The 23,203-nt window shown below is 36.9% G+C and overlaps 2 protein-coding genes across 6 annotated transcripts in view; one reads left to right on the top strand and one right to left on the bottom strand.

Annotated features, from left to right (window-relative positions):
- The window catches only part of LOC117302439 (sulfate transporter-like), a 60,973-nt gene extending 51,038 nt beyond the window's left edge, over window positions 1–9,935 (bottom strand). For all 3 annotated transcript variants that reach the window (XM_033786390.1, XM_033786398.1, XM_033786408.1), the window contains exons 1-3: window positions 9,680–9,935; window positions 2,134–2,310; window positions 502–659 (exon numbers count right to left, since the gene is read on the bottom strand). In XM_033786390.1, the coding sequence (XP_033642281.1) occupies window positions 502–659; window positions 2,134–2,291 (316 nt within the window). In that variant the 5' untranslated portion in view covers window positions 2,292–2,310; window positions 9,680–9,935. The remainder of the gene's footprint in view (window positions 1–501; window positions 660–2,133; window positions 2,311–9,679) is intronic.
- Window positions 623–21,163, top strand: LOC117302460 (protein-serine O-palmitoleoyltransferase porcupine-like). Of its 3 annotated transcripts, none has more exons than XM_033786432.1 (13): window positions 623–674; window positions 10,947–11,214; window positions 12,249–12,447; window positions 14,254–14,297; window positions 14,931–15,112; window positions 16,384–16,490; window positions 16,745–16,870; window positions 17,899–17,999; window positions 18,758–18,834; window positions 19,341–19,404; window positions 20,011–20,096; window positions 20,430–20,537; window positions 20,883–21,163. In XM_033786432.1, exons 2-13 carry the CDS (start codon window positions 10,962–10,964, stop codon window positions 20,982–20,984), a joined length of 1,449 nt encoding a protein of 482 aa, XP_033642323.1. In that variant the 5' UTR covers window positions 623–674; window positions 10,947–10,961; the 3' UTR covers window positions 20,985–21,163. The 3 variants fall into 3 exon arrangements, with proteins under 3 accessions (XP_033642323.1, XP_033642316.1, XP_033642309.1); XM_033786425.1 differs by lacking the exon at window positions 623–674 and adding an exon at window positions 3,736–3,774; XM_033786418.1 differs by lacking the exon at window positions 623–674 and adding an exon at window positions 10,073–10,172.
- The last annotated feature ends 2,040 nt before the right edge of the window (window positions 21,164–23,203 follow it).

Here is a 23,203-nt window from a genome sequence, read left to right as displayed (position 1 = left end):
AAAGACACTGGACACTATTGGTAATTGTCTAAGGCTAGTCTTCTCACTTGGTGTATCTCAACATATGCATAAAATAACTACCCTGTGAAAATTTGAACTCAATTGGTCATCGAAGTTGCGCGATAATTATGGAAGAAAAAACACCCTTGTCACATGATGTTGTGTGCTTTCAGATGCTTGATTTCGGACCTCAAAATCTAATTCTGAGGTCTCGAAATCAAATTCGTGGAAAATTACTTCTTTCTCGAAAACTATGTTGCTTCAGAGGGAGCTGTTTCTCACAATGTCTTATACTACCAACAGCAAAAGTATGTTATTATGCTAACAATTATTTTGTGTAATTACCAATAGTGTCCACTGCTTTAAAATTACAAGTGATTCATTTATTCCTAGTTGTTTTCAAGCTACATCTTTGGCTTTGTTCATAGTTTCAGTAGGCCTAAAATAACACGCATTATTTAAAAATAAAAGTAAATTTTAACGGTCGAGGTCATGACTCACCCTGGGGTAACCTCATGATTCCAACTGTAAGTCCTGCCGCACAGTCCCCCATTAGGTCACGCTTAATGTCATATGCTGGAAGCCAATCAAGTATTGGAATGACTCGACGGAAGAAACCCTTTAAGCTTTGACTTGTGCACTGCTGCCGACTGACAAACCTGATCAAAATAAAGGTAGGGTGCATGACTCAAAACTTGTCTGTGCGTTTTTGTTTTAAAGTACATGTTAAAAATACTAAGTTCATTTGCATCAATGATGCTCAGTTAGCTCCCTCGCTGCAAGCTCGGAACTCAGGGGTTATTTTTGATTCATCTATGACACACAGATCAACAGATCAACAACATCGTCCGTCTGCCATCATACAACATTAGGATTATTGGTAAGATTTGCAAGTACTTGGATAAAAGTGCCACTGAAAAGGTCATTCATAGATTTGTTACTTCTGTTTCTTCTGTTTTGTTTGTTTTTAGTTTTTACTGCGCCTTGTACAAAATGTAGAACATTTAGCAGGAGAACTTTCTTTGGACATTTATTATAATCAGACAATCAACCCACTAATAAAACATGAGGAAACTGCCCATGGTTGCTCTGGCGAAAAAAGTACACAGAAAAACAGAAAATCAACTGATTTGCCAATGTGCATAGGCCAAACTTCATAATAGACAGTAGAAAAAAACCTATAACCAAGATTAAAACAAAGTAAAAACGTAACCAAGATTATAACTTAGTTTTGAACAAACAAAACCAACACAGTAGAGTTCTTTTTAAAAAATCACCCTCAGGTTAAAACAAAAAAAAACTGACTGAAAGATTTACATGTACGTAAGTTATCTGTCATTTATTTTACACAAAGTTGTGGATAATTAAAAAATCAGTATGAACATTCACTTGTAACATGTTGAAACCCTTTTTGCTGATGTAAGCTGAATTTGAAAATACTTTGTTAAAAAGACTATTGAAGTTTAAAGAGAAAGTTGTGCTTCTCTATTTTGGCCAGGTTGCTGTTAGAGGGGTCTACATGTATGAGATTGGACGCTTCTGTTTTCAAGTAAGCTTGGGCGATATCGATTTATTTTATTCATGATATATCGTCGACAATATATCGCGATATTCGATATAATCGTAATTAATTAAATTTGACATCATCAATCTTCAAACTCCCAGTGAAAGTTGTAGAAGAGACAGTCATAGCATAAGAGAGGTGTTCTTATGACCTATTCTTCTGGTTTTACTCCAAACCTATGGGGTGCAAGATGTCTCAGCTAAGAAATACATGGCGATATTGCGATACTTAATCGATATTGCAATATATCGCGATATATCAACATTTCGATTAAAACCAAATTGATCCGATATCGAAATCGTTTCCAAATTAGTAATGCGATATTCGATAATATCCGAATATCGCCCAAGCTTATTTTCAAGCAGGGCTATGTTCTTCATGTAGTGTACCTTACGGGGGAACAGGCACTATAACTAGTTTCAGGGGAGCAACTCCTTTAATAAGAATGGGTAGTATCTATTTTTTTGTTAGATTTCAGAAAGCGTTTATGGTGCTCGAAATGGAAATCTGAAAATCAAATGTCAAAAAATTGCATTTTAAAATTATAATTTTTTCCCTGTCACAAATACCTTGAAATTTTTGTCCCCAGTGACGTTTTCTCCTTAGTACTCTCTTCATGTATCTCTTGGAATTGTAACTCGTTGAAGGACGGACGGTTGATACAAATACTGTGTCGTTTCCGAGGATGGACAATATCCGTGTCTGGAGGCTCCTCGTAGGCTGCCATAGCTACTGCTCAGATTACGCTACAGTAGACAAAAGTCAATTAGTTGGAATTGCAAGCAAACCATTCCACGCACTTTTTGTCTGAAATTATCGTGCTTAATTCTAATGTCAAAATCAATAACAAATGTATTTTCTATCGTTCTTGGAAGGATGAAGAGATCTTAAAACTTATGGACATTTGTTCTAAGGATGGGAATATTCTAACTTTCAGGATTGAAATATAGCAATATAAAATGTACTTTCGCCAAGTACTGTGGTCTACTTAAAGCCATTGGACACTTTCGGTAAACAGTGTTGTCCAAGGCCCACACTTTGTGTACCACCACATAAAATAACAAACATGTGAAAATTTAGGCTCAATCGGTCATCGGAGTCGGGAGAAAATAACGGGAAAACCCACCCTTGTTTCCCCACGTTTTGCCGTGTCATGACATGTGTTTAAAATTAATCCGTAATTCTCACTATCGAGAATTTATATTGTTTTAATGTTTTCTCAAAAAGTAATAATTTCATGGCATAATATTTCAAGATAAGTCTTTCACCATTACCTTCTGTAAACCCTGTAAATTATTTGTAAATCTGTGAACTTTAATTTTTTTTTTTACCGAAAGTGTATAATGGCTTTAAAGCACTTCCTAGGGCTTGGAAACAACTGTTTGGCTGTGACTTGACAAATGAGATTGAGTCATAATCATTATTGATTCATGAACTTCGCAACAAGAAAAGCCGTCTAAATTTGTTTACAACTTAATTTTCCAAACAGTAGCCCAAGAGCTTACTAAAAAAACGGAAATGGATCACTTTGATTGAATTTTCCCCACAATGGGATGAGGTTCACCAAGTTCCTTTTAAGACTACTAAAGACCCTAAAGCCCGCTTCATACTTCCTGCGAATGCGAAGCGTATGTTGACATCACAAATTCGCAACGAATACTTCGCAGCAGTTAAACTATGCTCGACGCTCTTGCGAATATCGCTGTGAAAGGAGGGTTGTGACCTCAAATTCACGTCAAATTTGCTTCGCATTCGCATGAAGTATGAACCGGGCTTTGATTGCAATATTTTCAATATAAATTCATTCATTTTCTCATTCCAACAAACACCTTTCTTGGCAAAATTAAAAAGAAGAATTCTGACATTTGTTTCTTTTGTAACGAAGAGCGTGAGAAGATGCTTCACCTCTTTTGGGATTGCAGTAAGGTCAAACCTTTTTTGAAACAATATAATCATCTGGATTAATTCAACATCTTATAATCCAGTGACTCCAAGCTGTAGAGATATTTGTTTTGGTTTATTACCAGGGAAAGAGCTTATCTCCTTTATTATTATTTTGGCGAAAAAGTTCATTTTCAACAATAAGTGTAAAGCAGTGCCTCTTCTATCAATTACTGCGTTTTAAAAGAGTTTGTTTATTCTTCATTTAAAACAGAAAAAGCCATAGCAACAAGAAATTGATCACTCGATGACCGTAACAAAAAAAATGGGTAAATATGTTTTAATTAGAATTTTCTGCCTGGTTTATATTGTTTATCTGATGTTTAGATGTCTAGTTGGTTCTGTCTAGTCCTTGGTCTTTTTGTTGTCCCTTTTTGTTTGTCTTCTGTCCATAGTTATCTTGTTTACTGCCCTTTTGGCATTTTAGTTTAATTCTGTTGGTTGCTTTTTCTGTGATTTTTTTTGTATTTGCATGTTTTTTGTTGCAGTGAATAACAATAAATATAAAAAGAAAAAAAAAAAGAGTCAATTAGTCATTTGGGATTTGAGGCATTGCATGGTGAGGTATCAATCTATATTTGGTTTGCGGTATCACCATGTGTACTTGCCAAGTAGATTATGTTCTTTTGGAGAACTTGTCTCGCTTAGTGCTATACATAGTGCGGAGTAGATTTCTTAATTAAGAACTCACCCAGTAGTGGTGAAGAACGAGAGGTCCCATCGATCCACTAAAGCGGAAGTATAAGGTTTTTTAAATTTCCTACCTTTAGCCCAGGTATAGTAGTTAAAAGAAAAGTTCTTTTCTGAATTGAGGAGTCACCCGAAGTCAGTAAAAAAATCTACTCTGCAGTGGTAGAGAAGTCTCCCGAATTCTGAAAAAATCTTCTCCGCAGGTACTAGAATCCAGACAAGTTCTCAAAAGAACAATTTCTACCCAGCAAGTAAATACACACATGGTGTTACTGCAAACCAAATAGGCTATACAATAAATTCGTTAATAGATGTTAAATTTGCATTGGAATAAAGAATAATATATGTCCTGGCCAATCTCCTACCTTTCGCCCAGGTAGTACAATGTAGTAAGCAATCAAAACTTTAACACATTTTTCTTTGCCAAATTTCCCCCCAGATATTTCATATCACAAGCAGACTTTAAATTGTACAGCTGTGTGTTTTTGGACCTGGCATGTAGGTAACCAAATCAATACACTGACAAAGAACAAACAATGAATTATTCAAAAGAAAATTTTACCATACAGATTTAGCATTTACACTAAATGTAAATGAGTATTGTTTGAAGCTTTGCATGGTGTGGAGACATAAAAAGAAACTATAAATAGATAGTAAACTTGTGTGTACAACCATGTGTAAATCTCTGAGGGCAAGTGTTGGCTCTGAAAAGAGCCGGTTGGGTCTAGATGTTTCTTACAGATTCTCTGCTCGTCTTCAGGGTTGCAGTCTGGATGCGATAATAACCCGCGCCTGAGGCGAGGATAAGTATCAGCATCCAGACTGCAACCATGAAGAAGAGCAGAGTATACTGTTCGAAATGTTGAGACCCAACCGGCCAACACTCACCCTCAGAGATTTACACATGGTTTGTACCCGCAAGTTTACTATTTATTTATAGTTTCTTCTTTAGCCCTTTTGACACAGCCAAAATGTAGCCAGGGTCCCTCGCTACAAAATTTACGAGCGTGGATTGTTTGTTTGTTATCACCATGTGTGACTGATTTTGTGAGCTTTCCCACTGCAAATTAAAAAAAATAACAACCCTTGTGTGACGTGAGAGTGATATGAAGCATCGGTAATCCTGATCACCTTGATTGGACAAGATAGCACCCACAATAGCATGCGCTGCATGGGCAACTTCACCTAGGACGTCGGTCAATAAACAAGGGTTCCTTTCACACGATGATGTAGCCCACGTCCTTGGTCAAAACTTCCGCTAGCGTAAGATTGTGTCATAGGCCCGGACCTCTGACAAAATGAAGCAATGTTGGACAAGATTTGACAAGGGACCCTGGACACTAATGATTGTCGTTTCACAACAGGTGCATTTTGTAAAATCTTACAACCATGCTACAGTTTAGCAAGGGACCCTTTCTAAATTGCTCTCGTGTGCAAGGGGCTTTAAATGTAAATGATTAGAATTTTTAATACAACAGACATGTCCATTAAAGATATGTTTATTTTAAAAGGAAGCTTGTTAGGGCACATCCGTTACTGTTGTAGACAGGAAGACATGAATGAAGTGATGGTTAAATTTGAATGACACAGATAATACTCACCAGGGAGTAAGGACAGAAATCTACTCTATGTACTGGCAGATCAATGAAACCTCGGATGTTGGATCAAATAGTCTAAAAAAACATTTGGGGCTTGCATGTGCGGTACCTTGATTTGCTATGGTGTATTTCATCCCCCCCCCATAGGAATCTAGTATGACCCTACCTGAAACCATGCTAAAACCACTCAAACAGTGTTTCACATGCTGAACATATTGAGTTGATTAATTTGTTGTTTTCTTCGAAAGTTTTATTATTTAAATCATCCTCAAGTTTCCATACTTGCCATCTTTTGTTTAAATTGTTACTGCAATTTTAGAGTGTTTAATGTAAAGTATATAAATGTGTACTTTATATGAGCTAGGTCTGGGAGGGCACATCTTTTTTGATGACAGTTTTTATAACTTTTGCCCTAACTGAACGGCCTGTGCTTGTTTGATTGTTTTGTTTTGTTTTGTTTTGTCCGAAGAGTTAAAATAAATAAATTAAGTAAATAAATACAAAAATGGGCTGAAGAGGTGCCCTCATTTATCTGTCAATTTTTGATTGAAATTTGATGGTTACTAAAAAATTCATACCACTCATTTGTTTTCTAGTTCACAATTATTGTGGTATTTTGTTTAAAAGCATGTGCGCATGGTATGAGCATGGTGATACCTCCATGGTGTGAGTAATATTTTCTTTTCTGTTTAGAAATAAATAAATTTGATGTCTAATGTGTCCTGGGACCGATTTCACAAAGAGTCAGGACTCTAGGAGTAAAAACTTTTTCGAAGTCGAGATAAGACTATAGTCTTAACTCTTTGTTAACTCTTGGTATACAAACTGGTACCCTTTTTTGTGTTTTTTGTTATAAAGTTTCAAATTTCTATAGAAATACTCATTAAATAACTTGTTTACATTGAAGATGGACATCATATATAATATGTGACCTCATCTCACCTTATAATGTCCTTTTGAATTGTCTTATTCGTCACAAAATCATTCATTGCATTATCATGGTCTAATTTATTTTCAGTAGTATTATTATAATTGAGTGTAATTATTTTGTGTATTGCATGTAGGCCTATGCAAAGAAATTTTCCTCCTTGGTAGGACCAATTAAAATAAAATCCAACCACAACACACTTGTTCATACTGGTTAGGCAAAGTAAAAAAAAAACACCAGTTGATCGTCCAGGATTTTCCAAAAAGAGAAAGATGAGGGCCTTTTTATTTATCATTTTTTTTTAAATTTTCAAATGTGACTGCCATGGATTTTCATTCAAACTGGCTACCAATTATTCATTTTAAAGTCAGCACTTACTAAATATGTTTACAAGTTCTTAAAAGATAGTAAGTTTAGTGAACAATACACAGAAAATGTGTCATTAAAAAAAAAATGTAATTCAAAAAAATAGTTTAAAAAAAGGATGCGGCCTCAAAAAAAGAATGAGGGAGGGGACGATCAACTGGTTTTTATTTGGCCTTATGCAGCAGTTTTAGGCATACATGGATCCTCCACAATGACTATGTGAATTTCAGATTCAGACCAGTCTAGTAATCCACTATGTATACATTGCATCATGTGTTTACTGAACAGTTTAGTTTTTAAACCAAACATTAAGGCTTTTAAAAACCTTTGCTGATCCTGCACCCCTCCCTGCTCAACAAGTGAGGTGGTGCATAGAGCAATTGCTTCACTGGTGGTGCAAATCACCAACATCTACATAGAATCAGAAGACACAGTGTTTTCAAACCCTTAGCAAGCCTGTCACATGTAACAAAATGCAGTAGGTTTGGTAAAGGTCAAATCCAATACTCCAACTGCCATCATCCTCAAATTTCTAGTGCCTACCCCCCCCCCCACTCTGTTGCCCTGGTCTTGATGCCCCATAGACTTGAATACTTTCCAATGGAAGCCCACCTTTCAAAATGGAAATGGCATTGACCTCTCAAAGATGAAATTCCAGGGGAGAGCCCTAGGCTTGATGACGTTATGGCGCTGCCTAATTGTTATGAACACACATTCTGCAACAGATAACGCAACAGTCACAGTGCGATTATACACATGCAACGGTCGTAGGTAGGTAGCACGTGTTACTTGCCACTGACTCACACAAACATACTGGGAATCAAGGATGAGTGTGCCTTCCCGTTGCTACACCCCGCTTAAAAGCAGTTGACACTATTGGTAATTACTCAAATTAATTATTTCCGTACGAGTAATGGGGAGAGGTTGATAGTATAACACATCGTGAGAAACAGCTCCCTCTGAAGTGTCAAAGTTTTTGAGAAAGAAGTTATTTTCCATGAATTTGATTTTGAGACCTCAGATTTAGAATTTGAGGTCTCGAAATCAAGCATCTGAAAGCACACAAATTCGTGTGATCATGGTGCAACAAGGGTGATCTTTTTCTTTCATTAATATCTCGCAACTTTGATGGCCCATTGAGCTCAAATTTTCACAGGTTTGATATTTTATGCCTGTTGTGAAATTCACTATGTGAAGACTAGTCTTTGACAATTACCAGTGTCCAGTGTCTTTAACAATTACCGACTTGATTTCAAGACTAGTATAAAGCCCTTTTTTAGCAATCATGAGCCAATTTCAAAGGCTGGGGAAACCCAAGAACTTTTTGAGGTTTTCGACCCCATCACCTAAACCCTTGTTCATTTCACAGTTGCTACAATTTTCCTGTGAAAAAAACCCCCATAAAAACACTATGTGATTGTCTGTGCTCTGCTCCCAACAAGGGCCTATAAATAAATAGGGTACATGCATGCTGCACGTCTTATGGTTTAAAATTTAGCACAGTTGCAGTGGTTTGTGCACTAAAAACAAGACAAGAATAACGATCTGGTAAGATCCAGCATAACTGGGGCGCTGTATAGTATAGTGGGTTGATTTACTGTGGGTACGCCTGACGCTTATTTTTTGTATTTTATTCTGTATTATAATATGAATGTTTATAATGCACTGCTTTACAAATGTTTTGCTACCTTTTTAACTGTTGTGTATTTTTAAAACCATATTGCTTATTTTTGCTCATATTTTTTATCCTGTATTTTAATGTTTTTCTTGGCTGTACAGCGCTTTGAAACAGTGTTGAAGCGCTTTATAAAATTATGCATTTATTTTAAGTTTAAAGTTAAGTTAAGTTAAAGTTAAGTTTAAGTTAAGTTTAAGTTAAGTTTGTATTCCTTTTTTCGAAGTGTTGACATTATCGGTCATACTAGCTAGCTTATAAAAAATAGCGGAAAAGTTTCCGTATGGCGCCACCACTTTTTCATTCGAAATAAAATAATATAGTATCTAATTTACCTGATTGATATATCCATTTTTGTAAAAATGAGTGAAAAAGTGGTGGCGCCATACGGAAAGTTATCCAAAATAGCTACCCAGTTACTGGGTCTACGATCTGGTCAGAACAAATGGTCATAAATGAAAAATTGGCGGTCAGATTTAGGCATATTTTCCCGTGTTGATGATGAAAATCACTTGTATTTTGTAAAGCTACATGTAAAAAAAACAACACCTGATCATGTTTTATTCCGCAGTTGGTCCACAATTAATTAATATTTGACAGGCAGAAGTTTAACTCAGAGGTAGTGTCCTTGCTCTAGCGCCACAACCACACTGTACTGCGTGGCAGTGTGGGCAGAATCAAAACAAAATCATGCAACATTCAAAACTAATTCAACAGGTTACAGGGACATTCAATTAAAATTCTCAAAGAGCACTTTGGCACTTCTCCGAAGTGCTAAAAAAAGAACAGAAGAACTATTTCGGTTCCGATAGCGGACGAAACTGAAATCGTTCTAGGAGTATTTGACACTAATTTTGTTAATGATTGCAATTGCATTGGGTTACATAATAAAAAAAACTGACTTGCTTGGCACTCACCAAAACTTAAGAAGAAATTTCTCCCAGCACGGGTGAGTTGGACACAGGCTGCTTGCAGTTGCACATCTGCATCCACCGCTGTTGTTTTATACCTCTGCTGGGCGGCACCACCCACTCAAATTACACATGAAAACAACAAAGCCACGTGTGCTCTTTATAAACAGTTATAATAAACACCGGTGCTGCCGCACACATGTTCCTCATGTTGCAGAGAAAACGATGCGTGAGTGATCTTGCACCCAGGCCCATTGTTCGTCGTTAATCACACTGTCTAGACGAATGCGGCTAGCTGACTAATTTGCTACCAGACTGGTGCGCCAACTGGAACTGTGTGAGTAATGTGATGTGGTATAGGTTCCATGCAGTTGTAGTGTGATGTGGTGATGTGTGCATAACCGTACGACGCATATCAACTGGTGGAACTTCCTATTTAGATTATCAACGATCCGAGGCAAGACTCTTCTTCAAACTCCATTTGCCAGTTCAGCTTTTGGTAAACTTGTTAAATTTAAACATTAATTTCGAGTATTTTAAAGGAACAGTTCAGTCAATTTTGTTGGATACTCAGTAACGACAAAATGCCATTAGTGATCCAAACTCTCGGTTTATTAATTATTTATTATAGGCCCCCTATATATATTGAGGTTTTTTTGTAGCGCAAGATTGTTTTATGAATGAGCAACGTCACCGCAACAGTTGTGTTTATAAAGTTATAACTTGTATTGGGAGATATGACTAAAACATTTAAGCTCATTTTTATAAGTAGTTTAAATGGACACATGATGGAGGACAATCTTGACGTTCTCCCCAAAAGAATTGTTTTGGAAATGGTGGCGCTGTCAATGATTTATAAATTTATAAAATAAAAAAAATTGAAAACAATTGTAATATTTCACCCTTGCATAACTTAAAAAATAAAAAAACAACAACCTTGAATTGATCTGAAATGATTCATTGTTAATGTTAGCTTGTTTTTACTTATTATCCGCCAATGGTAGTGTCACGTGTGGTATTTAATGAAACGCTAATGAATTATTGTGAGGATCCCAACAAATATCTCGCATTCATCTGCCATGTCGAGATTAGTTGCGATAATGTAACCCTCCTCCCCCTGGCTTCGTTGTCGAGAGGAGGGTTACGTTATCGCAACTATGTCGAGATATCCTCCACATCAGGAGGATCACAATTACAGCCATGTTCAAGATCATTTTTTTTTCTTCAGATGTTCCACTAACAATCTAAAATTGCACAAATTTCCCGATACTAGAAGCAGCAGTTGGACATGGATGCTATGATGGATGAAGACTTCCAATATGAGAGTTTAGAGGATATTCCCGAGGACGTCTTATATCGGATGATGCAGCAGTATCAAGATGAGTACGAAGGAGATTTCAACTTTGGGGATTCACAGCCGCCTCCCTTCTCATATGCAGGGCATCTTGAGAACTGCTTCTTGCCAACATTGACTCAAGGAATTCAGATCATCACGCCCTTGGTGCTTGTGTGTTTGACAATGAGAACCGTTTCATTTACAGGTAACAACTACTGGTAGATTTTCATATGTGGAAGTGTTGTGGCCGAGCGGTTAAGAGCACAGAATTAAAACTCTGGTGTTTCTGATCAGCAGAGTGTGGGTTCGAATCCCAAGCCGTGACACTTGTGTCCTTAAGTAAGACACTTAGCCATTGCTTCGTCCTTCGGATGGGACAGTAAGCCGTTGGTCCCATGTGTTATGTAACGCATGTAAAAGAAGCCAGAGAAGAGAAGGGGTTGGCTAGGTGTTCCTGGTCCGATTGGCAGCAAGTTGTTGCACACACCTTGTAAAACATTATGTATGAATTAGGTCTCATAATTCAAATGTAGTCCCAAATCTTGCAGGAAATACTGTATGTTACAGCCCTAGGAGCGTCGCTGAGTGACGGACATGTGCGCCATATGAGAAGCCACTATTCATTGTTATTATATTTGAGAGGGTAAGGCCATTTTCATTTTGCTAAGGGCGATTCCACTGGAAAGTCTCAAAGTCTATGGGAAACATTTGAAGGGGAACCAAGGCCAACACTGAGGCCTATGTGACCTCTGTCACCAATAACCAATAGATGTGTAGGCCTTGTTCATGGCCTGTCTGGTTTTAAATTTGAACTAATTGCAGGTGTATGTTCCTGAAATTGAATGCAAGAGTGTGTTTACTGACATTGTAAGGTGTCGTAGCCGAGCGGTTAAGAGCGCCAAACTCAAACTCTGGTGTTTCTGTTCAGCAGAGTGTGGGTTGGAGTCTCCGTCGTGACACTTGTGTCCCTGAGCAAGACACTTAACTATAATTGCTTCTCTCCACCGAGGAGTAAATGGGTATCTGTGAAGACAGTGACGGTTCTTGTGTTTGATTTAGCTTAGTGCGCTACTTATTTGGCAGTACAGGCTGTTTACTCCCCAGGGAGCTGAGATGGTTTAAGGAGTGATTTAAGGCCTAGTGACCAGGGGCACTAATAATTGAAGCGCCTTGAGACGTCCTTTAAGTGTATAAAGCGATATAAAAAACAATCATTATTGTTATTACTAATATTGACAGGTTTACCTGCAACCATCTACCATCTACTGTCCATGACTGCCGGCCTGACTGCCCTGTCTTACTTCTTTGAGAATCTGATCATCCAGATTGTTGCTCTTAGTCTTCTTGGTTATTTCTTGCTACAAGTAGCGCACACACTCGGTGCAACCAGTAAAGGACCTTTCACCTCCGTTGTTTTTGTGTCTCTGCTGGTTGCTTGGTAAGTGTTGTCTTTAAAAGATTCAGGTACTTTTTCAAAATGGCCACAGATTTACATTAAACTCAAATGGTTTGAAGATAATGATAGCAGAAAGCTTCCCTTCAAATATTACTTACTGAGGTGCTGTAGTGTTTGAGAAATGATGAAAATAAGTCACAAATTTTTTTTTAGCATGTTAAAACGTATTAACCAGACATACCATAACTGGTTAATACGTTTTTAGATGCTCAAACTGCGACAAAAATTATTTTTGTGACATTGTTTTACTCATTTCTCAAAAACTACAGCACCTCAGTAATGTTTTAAGGGAAGCTTTCTACTATCATTATCTTCAAACTGTGTAAGTTTAATGTAAATCTGTGGACATTGTGTTTTATATTAGGAAAAAGTACATAGACCCTTCATAGCAGAAAAGGTTTTTGTGAACAAAACAGTTCACGGCAGTGTAAGAACTAAATGTAATCCACCTACATAAACTGACAAACCGGTAGAAGTTTGAAATCAATCGACCATCTGGGTCACGAGAAAAGATCTGGGTCACAAGGAAAAAAAGTGAAAAACGGGTACACATTTTGCATGACATCGATTAAACAAATTTCTCATCAAATCCTACGACGTTTCAGGCAGAAATATTTTAATGGATGTTTTCTACTATCATCATCATTAGACCGTGTAAGTTTTATGTAAATCTGTGATCTTAGTTCCCATTCACTCTTATGGGGCATCCTCGGTCCAATGAGGCATTTTACTTGACCTGCAGAATTTGTTCTACTTTTAAAAGCTCTACTAAATTTGAGCTAGATCTTTTATCTGTGATGCGATATCAAGCAACACAAGGCCAGATGGTCACTCAAGGTGAAGAGAAAAAATACGGAAAAGTTAAGGGGAGCTAAAAGATATCTGTTCACATTTTTTCTTGAACTCTTGAACTGCGATTTTTATCAGATATTAGAAAGCAAGATAAAGATAGGGAGTTCCAAAAGGCAACAGTACGAGTGCAACAAAGAAAGATAGCAGGCTATCTTGCAAAACCTGGCTCAATTTTATAGTGCTGCTTTAAACACAAAGAGTAGCTGAGCTCAAACTAATTAAGCTCACCAGAATAAGGTTACCAGCCCAATACTATATCACATTATGTTCAACTTATGAATGGTAGGCCTATCCTCCTTTTTGCTAAGCAGAAAATTGTTAAGCGATTTTTCCATTTAAGTAGCTGTATGACATTGGGCACAGGCCTTTAAAACGGATACAGTGAAGAGATGAGAAGATATGGCAATTTGCGTGCCATGAGTAGAAACTTGTTCTAATCAACCAGTGATCTGGGATTTGTATAACCAATTTTATTTGTATTTTTATGACTCAACCGTTCCCCAAAGAACAGTTATTTGTATGGATATTGTGGTAGTGCAGTTATACGAAGCTATAAGCTAAAGTAGTAGTCCCGCCAATTTTCTATTCCTTTCGCCCGGGTATTAGTTAAAAAGCAGGAAAGATCTTTTCAGAACTGAGAAGTCTCCCGAACATCCGATAAATCTGCTCAGGCGATAGTAGAATAAAGAAAGACAGTTCTCTTAGAACAAACTCTACCTGGCAAGTAGACACACACCATGGTGTTACCACAAACCAAATATATATGGAAATTGTAAAAAAAACAAATACGTTTAGCCTTAGAAAAAGACTCTGCTCAGGTTAAATTGTCAGTCCATTAACTATTTTTCTGGATATGTGTACCCCAATAAAACTTGATTAAGAATGTTAGAACAGGAGCTCAAATATTAAAATTTGTGGACCTTCTTTTTTCATCAGGGAGTTGACTATTGCAGATCCAGTTGAATGGAATAGAATAAGAGGTAAGCATAAACTACTTTTAACTTTTTCCCCAAATAAAGACAGTTGCAAAAAAAGGTCCAAGACTGAAGAGGATTTTTTGTGACTTGTATCCTGCTTAGTATTGCTTTTATAGCAGAATTGTTAAGCAATATTTTCTGCTTAAATGCACTGGACACCTTTGGTAATTGTCAAAGACCAGTATCCTCACTTGGTATATCCCAACATATGCATACAATTAAAAATTTGTAAAATTTTTATTCAAAGTTGCAAGAGATTAATGAAAGAAAAAAACCCTTGCTGCACAAATTTGTCTGCTTTCAGATGCCTTATAAAAGGCTTCAGGCCTAAAGTCTTTTCATATTTGAGTGAGAAATTACCTCTTTCTCAAAAACTATTTTACATCAGAGGGAGCCGTTTCTCACAATGTTTCATACTATCAACAGCTCTCCATTGCTCATTACCTAGTAACAATTTTGTGCTAGCAATTATTTTGAATAATTACCAATAGTTAACCGTGCATTTAAGCATCTCTATGCACGAGGACACTTTTATTCTGGTATTCATACTATCTCACCCAAGATTTTATAAGGAGAGCCTTAACATTGAAGGACTATTTTTCTGATATGAGATTTGATATGTTTTGATCCTCCTAGGAGCGCAGATGATCTTGGTGATGAAGATTATCTCCTTGGCCTTTGACCTTGATCAAGGGGTCGTTTCCGAGTTGCCAGATTTCATGGCGTACCTAGGCTACACCTTTAACATCGGAACTGTTATATTCGGGCCCTGGATTAGCTACTCTAGTTATATCAGTCTGCTTCAACCTGGTGATATTGTGAGTAGCATATTCCAAGCATCTATGCCCTTGTCTTAAAGACACTGGACACTATTGGTAACTGTCAAAGACCAGTCTTCTCACTTGGTGTATCTCAACATATGCATAAAATAACAAACCTGTGAAAATTTGAACTCAATTGGTCGTCGAAGTTGCGAGATAATAATGGAAAAAAAAACCCACCCTTGACGCACAAAGTTGTGTGCTTTCAGATGCTTGATTTTGAGACCTCAAAATCTAATTCTGAGGTTTCAAAGTCAAATTCGTGGAAAACTACGTTACTTCAGAGGGAGCCATTTCTCACAATGTTTAATACTATCAACAGCTCTCCCCTCACTCGTTACCAAGTAAGGTTTTATGCTAATAATTTTTTTTAGTAATTACCAATAGTGTCCACTCTCTTTGACACAATATAACAACTACAATTTATAAGGTGCTAGTGTTCCATCTAGATCATAGTGCACATAATGGATTGTGCAAGTCTCTTTGGTATTCAGACATTGAAATTTGTGAAAGCCTTCACCCTTTAAAGTGATAGACCACAGTGGTCTATTTCTTTGGACTATAGAGTAACAACATAACATGGGTAACTGCAAGGGTAGAGGCAGCCTGGATGCCATAAACTCCCCCCCAGGGAGCTGAGAAAGACTACAGGCTCGAATGACCAAAGCACAAATGTAAAGGGCATTGAGACGTTGTTGTAAAATGCGCTATTATAAGAACTAGTTATTATTACCATTTTTTCCTCTGAGTCACTTCAACAAAACCAAACCCAGGCCACAAGGAAAAATAGTTGGGCTCTTTTTTTTACGTTAAAAATACAGTAATCATGACTGCCATGGTGTAATATAGGAGACAAGACAGAGGATGAAATACATTGGGGTGTTGTGGCCGAGAGGATGAGAGCACCGAATTCAAACTCTGGTGTTTTTGTTCAGCAGACTGTGGGTTTGAATCCTTATAGTCATGACACTTGTGTCCCTGAGCAAGACACTTCACTATAATTGCTTCTCTCCACCCAGGGGTAAATAGGTACCTGTGAGGGCAGAGATGGTTCTTGTGATTGATTTAACCGAGTAGCGCATTTGTTGCACAAGGCTGTATATTCCCCAGGGAGCTGAGATGGTTTTTAGGAATTATTTCAGGCCCAGTGACCAGGGGTAATAATGGTGGAGCGCCATGAGCGTCACTGCATGATGGACCTGAGCGCGGTATAAGAAGCCATTATTATTATTATTATTATAAATTCTGGTTGCTATGTTTCTATGTAGGATATACGATGGATTCTAACATCGCTATTCAAGTACATCCAATCACTACTGTGTCTCTTGATATCAACGTGTGTTGCCTCAATTTTGTTTATTGACTCCGACCAAAAGTGAGTAACAATAAAATTGTGATATTTTCTCATTGACCTTTGTGTTATATAAGGGAACAATTAGGGTGTGGGCTCGAATCCTGGTCACGACACTTGTGTCCTTGAGTAAGAGACCATAATTTCTGGTGCTTTTATTTTATTTTTTAAGTAACTGTTTTTGTAATTGACTACATTTCAGCTTTTAGCCACAAGTATTTAATAAACCATTAATGATAACAATAATAATGCAATTTTGAATGATTGTTTCTAAACAGATGGCTCGATGCGTACAAAGATGCTATGGGATTCCGATTCAGTCATTACTTTGTTAGTTTCGTGTCTGAGTGTACTGCAATATCATCTGGTCTCCGCACCCCACAGGAAGGGGGGAATAAATACTGGTGAGAAAGCAACCGCACAGCCCCTGTCTTTATTTAGTAAGGTGTTCGAGCTTCTCTGCAGTATAAGTCAAGATTGAAATTGAATTGAAAACTCATCAGACAGTTGAACTTCAAATAATGTAGACGCACGGTTTTCATGACTCATGACGCTTCATCAGGTATTGAATAAGAATCATAAATCCTGAACCACACATTACAATCTACACACAATTGGGAAGGCAGTTAAACACTGAACAAACATTGCACATAGTGAGACCTTAATTAACCTTGACTTCGGTTCAAACTCATTTGAAATTGAAAACTCATCAGACAGTTGAACTTCAAATAACGTAGACGCACGGTTTTTATGACTCATGACGCTTCATCAGGTATTGAATAAGAATCATAACTCCTGAACCACACATTACAATCTATACACAATTGGGAAGGCCTTTAAACACTGAACAAACACTGCACATAGTGAGACCTTATTTATCCATGTCTTCCGGTTCAAACTCTGATTTAGTAGACCTAAAGTCTAACTGCCCTATATATAGCTCATAGTATATTGGACTTCAAAGGCACAAACTGTTGAAAAAAGTCGTAACTGTTCAGAGTTTGCATGGAGTGAGTATGACGACTAGTTATAAACAAGATCCAGACAAAGTTTTGGCCATTATGAAAAGTGTTTATTGAAAGTTTGAGAAATTCATATCTAAAGAGCTACTTATCATATCATCACAATTTTAATAATAATAAGAAAATAATAATAATAATAATAATAATAATAATAAGGAAAATTTATATTGCGCATGCATCCACCTAATAAGGTGCTCAAAGCGCATGAAAAGAAGAAAACAGAAACAAATCAACAGAAGGAAGAGGGAACATCGGGAAAACAAAAGAAATAAACTACTGAAAAGCTGTTTGAAACAAATGAAATTTCAATTTGTCTTTACAATCCCCAAAGTTCTGGGGATTTCAACCTTCATTGTGCTCTGTTGTACTCTTTGTTTTATTGTTTTTGGTTCTGTTTCTTTCAACCTAAGGGAATTGAGTGTTGCAAGACCCTGGCATATTGAGTTACCCCGCTCTCTGGTTCAAGTTGTCACCAATTGGAATCTACCGATGCACATGTGGCTGAAAACATGTGAGTCAAGTGCCAGTTTAGTTTTGTTTATCAATTTTCTTTTTTTAACGCTGATCTAAACCACGTCGTAGATCGGGAACAAGCTCAAACCATAGCTCCAGAGAAACACTGCAACATTGGTACACCCATAATATTAGAGAAACCATTGAGCCCAAGAAAATAACTATTTCATTATCAGCAGTATTTGGCACTCAATCCTATCACCCTACTCTTCTCATTATAATTATACCAATAATCGGTTTTTATATAGCGCCTTTACACCCGAAGGGCATCTCAAAGCCCTTCCAACATTATTACCCCTGGTCACTGGGCCTTAATTCATTCCTTAAACTATCTCAGCTCCCTTGGGAGTATATAGCCTGTGCAACATTAACTATGCGCTTCTCAGCTAAATCAATCACAAGAACCATCTCTGCCCTCACAGGTCCCCATTTACCCCTGGCTGGAGAGATGCAATTAAAGTTAATTGTCTCGCTCAGGGACCCTTGTGTCACGACTGGGATTCAAACCCACACTCTGCTGAACAGGAGCACCAGAGCTTGAATTCGGTGCTCTTATCCGCTCGGCCAAGACACCCTATATGAGATATATCCCACAGTCTACCCCTCCAGTAAACAAATCTGCACAGCAAAGTAAATAATATACCAATGTAGTTTGTGTTTCAAAAAAGTCAATTGATGAAATGAAATTAAGAATGATGTTTTATTCGTAACACTCCAATCCAGCATCTAACAGATTTCACTTTTTTCTTTGAGCAGATGTATTTAAGACGAGTCGTAAATTTGGTAACTTTGCGGCAGTGCTACTGACCTACGCTGCTAGCTCCCTACTGCATGTAAGGTTCCTACTCATTTCAATTCAGTTTTACTTCATGAACATTTCTTGACTCTACTAAAAGGCGGTGGACAAATTTGGTAATTACTCAAAAATATTAGCATAATAAATTACTTGGTAGCGAGCAATGCAGAGCTGTTGATAGTATAAAAAAGTGGTGAGAAATGACCTCTTTGAGGTAGCGTAGTATTTGAAAAAAAAAAAAATTTCTCACTAAATTATTTTAATCTGAGAAACACTTCAGGCCTGAAGCTTTTCTCAGGCATCTGAAAGCACACAAATTTGTGCAACAAGGGTGTTTTTTTTCTTTCATTATTTTCTTGCACTTCGATGACCAATGGAGCAAAAGTTGTCACAGATTTGTTATTTTATGCACATGTTGAGATACACCAAGTGATGACACTGGTGCTTTTCTCGAGAAGTCTTGGTTTCAAATTCAGAATAAATTAATATTTAATTGGGTTTATATCTCCTTGATGAGCTTTTTATTTGTCTTCCTTTTTTCAGGGACTGAATTTTCAGTTAGCTAGTGTGCTCCTATCATTGGGATTGTATTCTTACATTGAGCATGGTGAGTTAAGGCAAAGTCACACTGCAGCGATAACGAAAACAATAACGATTACATCGCAAAGAGAAAGCATTCTATTGGTTGAATTGCTCCACGCAGAATACGCCCACGCCAATCAAGGGCGTGCATTTTTAACGTTCTCCTTTGCGTTCTCTTTATCGAGGCCTGTGTGACCGGGCCTTCAACATTGTCTTATTACATAAATTGACAATGATCAAAAAGAAATTTGATTTCTGCCACAGCATAAAAGCTTGATTTATTCACAAGCACAAAACTCATGGCGAACTTTCAGCCGCTGTAAGACCAATCCTTATTAGTCACTTTATTAGTCACAGATAGAGGGCGTTACTGTAAGCTTCGATCCCACCAGCAGTTGTTTTGAGTGTGGTCTGGTGGGGTGATCTGGAAGTTTTTCAACAGCATTGTTTACTCAAGAACTCTTAATCCTAGTTGCTAAGAAAAATTGATAGTTGTGAGTTAGTCATTCTTAAGTTATTTTTTACTTCGTCTTTAGTTCTTTGTCAGAAGTTAGCAAACAATTTTTCTAGAAAGAAGAACTCTAAATCCAGTTGCTTAAAGAATTTGTGATATATTTCCCTTTTTCTTCAGTTCTTCGTCAGAGGTTAGCGATTACATTCAACGCTTGTATTCTTGCCAGGAAGTGTAAACCCGACTGCCAGCATTCACATAAAAGTGTAAGGATTAATTTCAGAGTTTGTTTTTTTCTTTTTAAATGGAAGGGTCAAACTATTGCCACTATGTAGTTTTCAATGCGAGATCACTGATCTAAAAATTAAAAAGTTGGAATTGGCATTTTTTTACAGAACTCTTGAAGAACAGAGTTCTCGGCCTACTGGGATAAGGAAAAATTGTGAAAACGTCATGGAAAAACAATCCTTTCTCAAGAATATGATGTATAATTTGACATGTTTGTGCATCAAGGGCGTAACTAGATTCTACAGCAACAAAATACATCTCGATGTTTGTGGATTGATTTCAGTGTCTTTTGTTAAATTTGTTTGTCTCAGAACACACCTCTAGTTGCTCTAACCAATTTAGGATTCAGTCTGCTGGCAATATTTCATCTGGCATACCTTGGTGTCATGTTCAACTCGGATTCAGAAATTGAAGAACAGGTGAGTACAAGATTGAAGTAATTTCAACATGTAAGGATCAACAAAATAAGGACAAAGATACACACAATGAATGACTCAATTAATACCAGTTTTCATGCCCTTTTTTTATGTTAATTTATAAAAAATAACTTGCACTTCTTTCACGTCAAAATCTGATGTATTAAGTTTTATATGTTATCAGTAGTGGGCAATGACTTGGTTTAATTCAATTTTGACAACAATATTTTATTTGTTTAGTCAGCAGTATTTGTATGCTCGCATTTTTTTCAGTGACTTTTATTGTACAGTAATATGTGAGTGCTTTTTTGTATTGATCAGTATCAATGTTTATCATTTTCCCTCTAGGGTTATGGTATGGGGCACACCTTGAGCAAATGGTCCAACCTGAACTACGCCAGTCACTACGTAGCAGCCGGTACATACGTCTTCTATTGGCTTATCAAATAATGCCAATTCGAGAAGTTGAGATTGACATTTCTGAAGGGTTGGTGTTCAATCGCGAATGCTGTGGCCAGAGATGCGGTTGGTACCTGCATGGGTGGTATCTCGGGACTGGAATTTCATCTTTGATCATGTTGAAAAGAGCATTTTCATTGGAAAATCTTAACGTCAATGGGAAACTTTTGAAGGGCACCAAGGCCAAGGCCAAGTAAAGCATTTCATGGAATAATATTTCAAGAGAAGTCTTTTACCATTGCCTTCTGTCAACCCTATAAGTTATTTGTAAATCTGTGATTTTTTTTAATTTTTTTATTTATGTTCCGAAAGTATATAATGGCTTTAAGACTGGGTCACTTCTGGGTTTGGCTTAGCGGTATATACTCCTTTGAGCAGCTTTATGAATTTGGTTGGCGACTTCAGCTGTAAAACTTTAGCTTTGCTAAGAGTTGTGAAGTTCAGCGAATGTTTTCATGCTGCATTTTTATATTCCAACTGGATCATGAGGTAGTGCTACTGTATGGGATTATGAGCCGCCAGACACTTGGATGTAAGACCTTGATTTGGTAACCTAATTCTGTAGACCTTTATCACGGTGTGGTCATCTTGGTTTTACTCCATTCCAACTCATTGTAACCAAACTGAGGCTGGACGAAATAATAGTCTGGTGCCATGTTTTCGTAATGAATGTTAGCATTCATTACTGTTGTGGAAATAAGGAACATGACCAAGATGGTGACAGCGTGATATAGGTCTATTAGCAGACATGATATTTGGTCTTTGTCAAAAAAGTAGGAATATTTTATTGAGTACAAGGGCTGACCTACATGTACACGAGGTGTTGGCTCTTATATACACTTTAGGCTATTTAAATACAGATTTTTTCAAGGGCCTCAAAAATCAGAAAACAGACAACAGTAGGGAGAATATCATGCCTGTAGTTAGTTTAATCTTGTTGTGCTGATCTACTTCTCATGCTCAAGCTGAAATTGGGCCAGAAAAAAAAGGGATTTTGTAACAAACTTATTTTTTTATGATTAACAGACTGCTTAACACTCATTCCAGCATTACCGTATTCCGTTTCAAACATTTTGATATGATCAAATCATAGATATTCAAAATGCATATAAATATTCGTCCTTTTATGATGCTAACAGACTTGTTATTCATACAATGTAACTCAATTTGTTTTTATTTTGCATATTCATTGTACAACATCAACTCCAGTGAGATCCAACATAGTTGAAACACACCCATCGTACTGAAGTTTTGTCCACGTTCTACATAGCTTTTTTGACACCAAGGCTTGGGTGTTTGAACTCACATAAAATAACAGATGGAGCTCAAGCTGGGACCCAGGACCCAAGATTGGGCCTTGGCCCCAGTTGTAGTTTCCAAAAAGAAAAAGGGTCATAGATGTTCCTTGTCAACAAATTGTGTATTTTGTTGTATTCATTTATGTTCTGGTGGATGTATTTCTTCCCACTTTGAATTTTTGTTCATTTGAAAAACATACTTTTTATATCTTCAAAATTTATCTAATACCCTGAATATTCAGATCAAACAGGGTTTTACTTTTCTACATTTGGCTGAAGTGTGCAATAAGATGGGCAAGGTCAGCAACATTGTAATTTTGTTAACATTGATATTTTTTACAACACATCAATGAAAAGAAGCATTCTTGTGATTAATTTAAAAACAAAGGAGGGACTACATTTTTGAGAGGTTGATTTGCCAAAATATATCTGTATAAAACATTGATTTTAATGACGACAATTTGTAATGATGTTTGTATTCAAGATTTGTATGCCGCTTGTGTTGTATTCCAAAACTTAAAAATGGCAAAACGAGGTTTACTTTAAATTAATTTGGTTTATGTTTCAGTTTGTAGTTATTCTTTAGTCATCAAGTGCCTTAAACATCCCTCCTGTGCTTAAGCATTGGATATAATAGTTGTATATTTTTCTAGACTATTTGTAAGTTATTAAATGCCATCGCTACTAAGCTTGGAAAAACCCTTTGGAGAACTTTTTTTCCCATTATATTTTCTTACAAGCTCAGTGAAATAAAACATTTCAAAGAAAAACTAACATGTATCTGTGTCCGGTTTTGGTTTTGTTATTGAAAAATAGAACAAGCAATTTGTAATAAGCTTGGACCTCAGAACAAAGATAACAATACTTTGGGAAGCTAATTGTCTTACATGTTGCTGAAAAGCTGGCTCCGCC

Source organism: Asterias rubens, chromosome 2 (assembly GCF_902459465.1).
Source record: "Asterias rubens chromosome 2, eAstRub1.3, whole genome shotgun sequence".
In the NCBI taxonomy this organism is placed as follows: domain Eukaryota; kingdom Metazoa; phylum Echinodermata; class Asteroidea; order Forcipulatida; family Asteriidae; genus Asterias; species Asterias rubens.
Note: the sequence above shows the minus strand (reverse complement) of the source record. Positions and strands in the feature narration are given on the sequence as shown.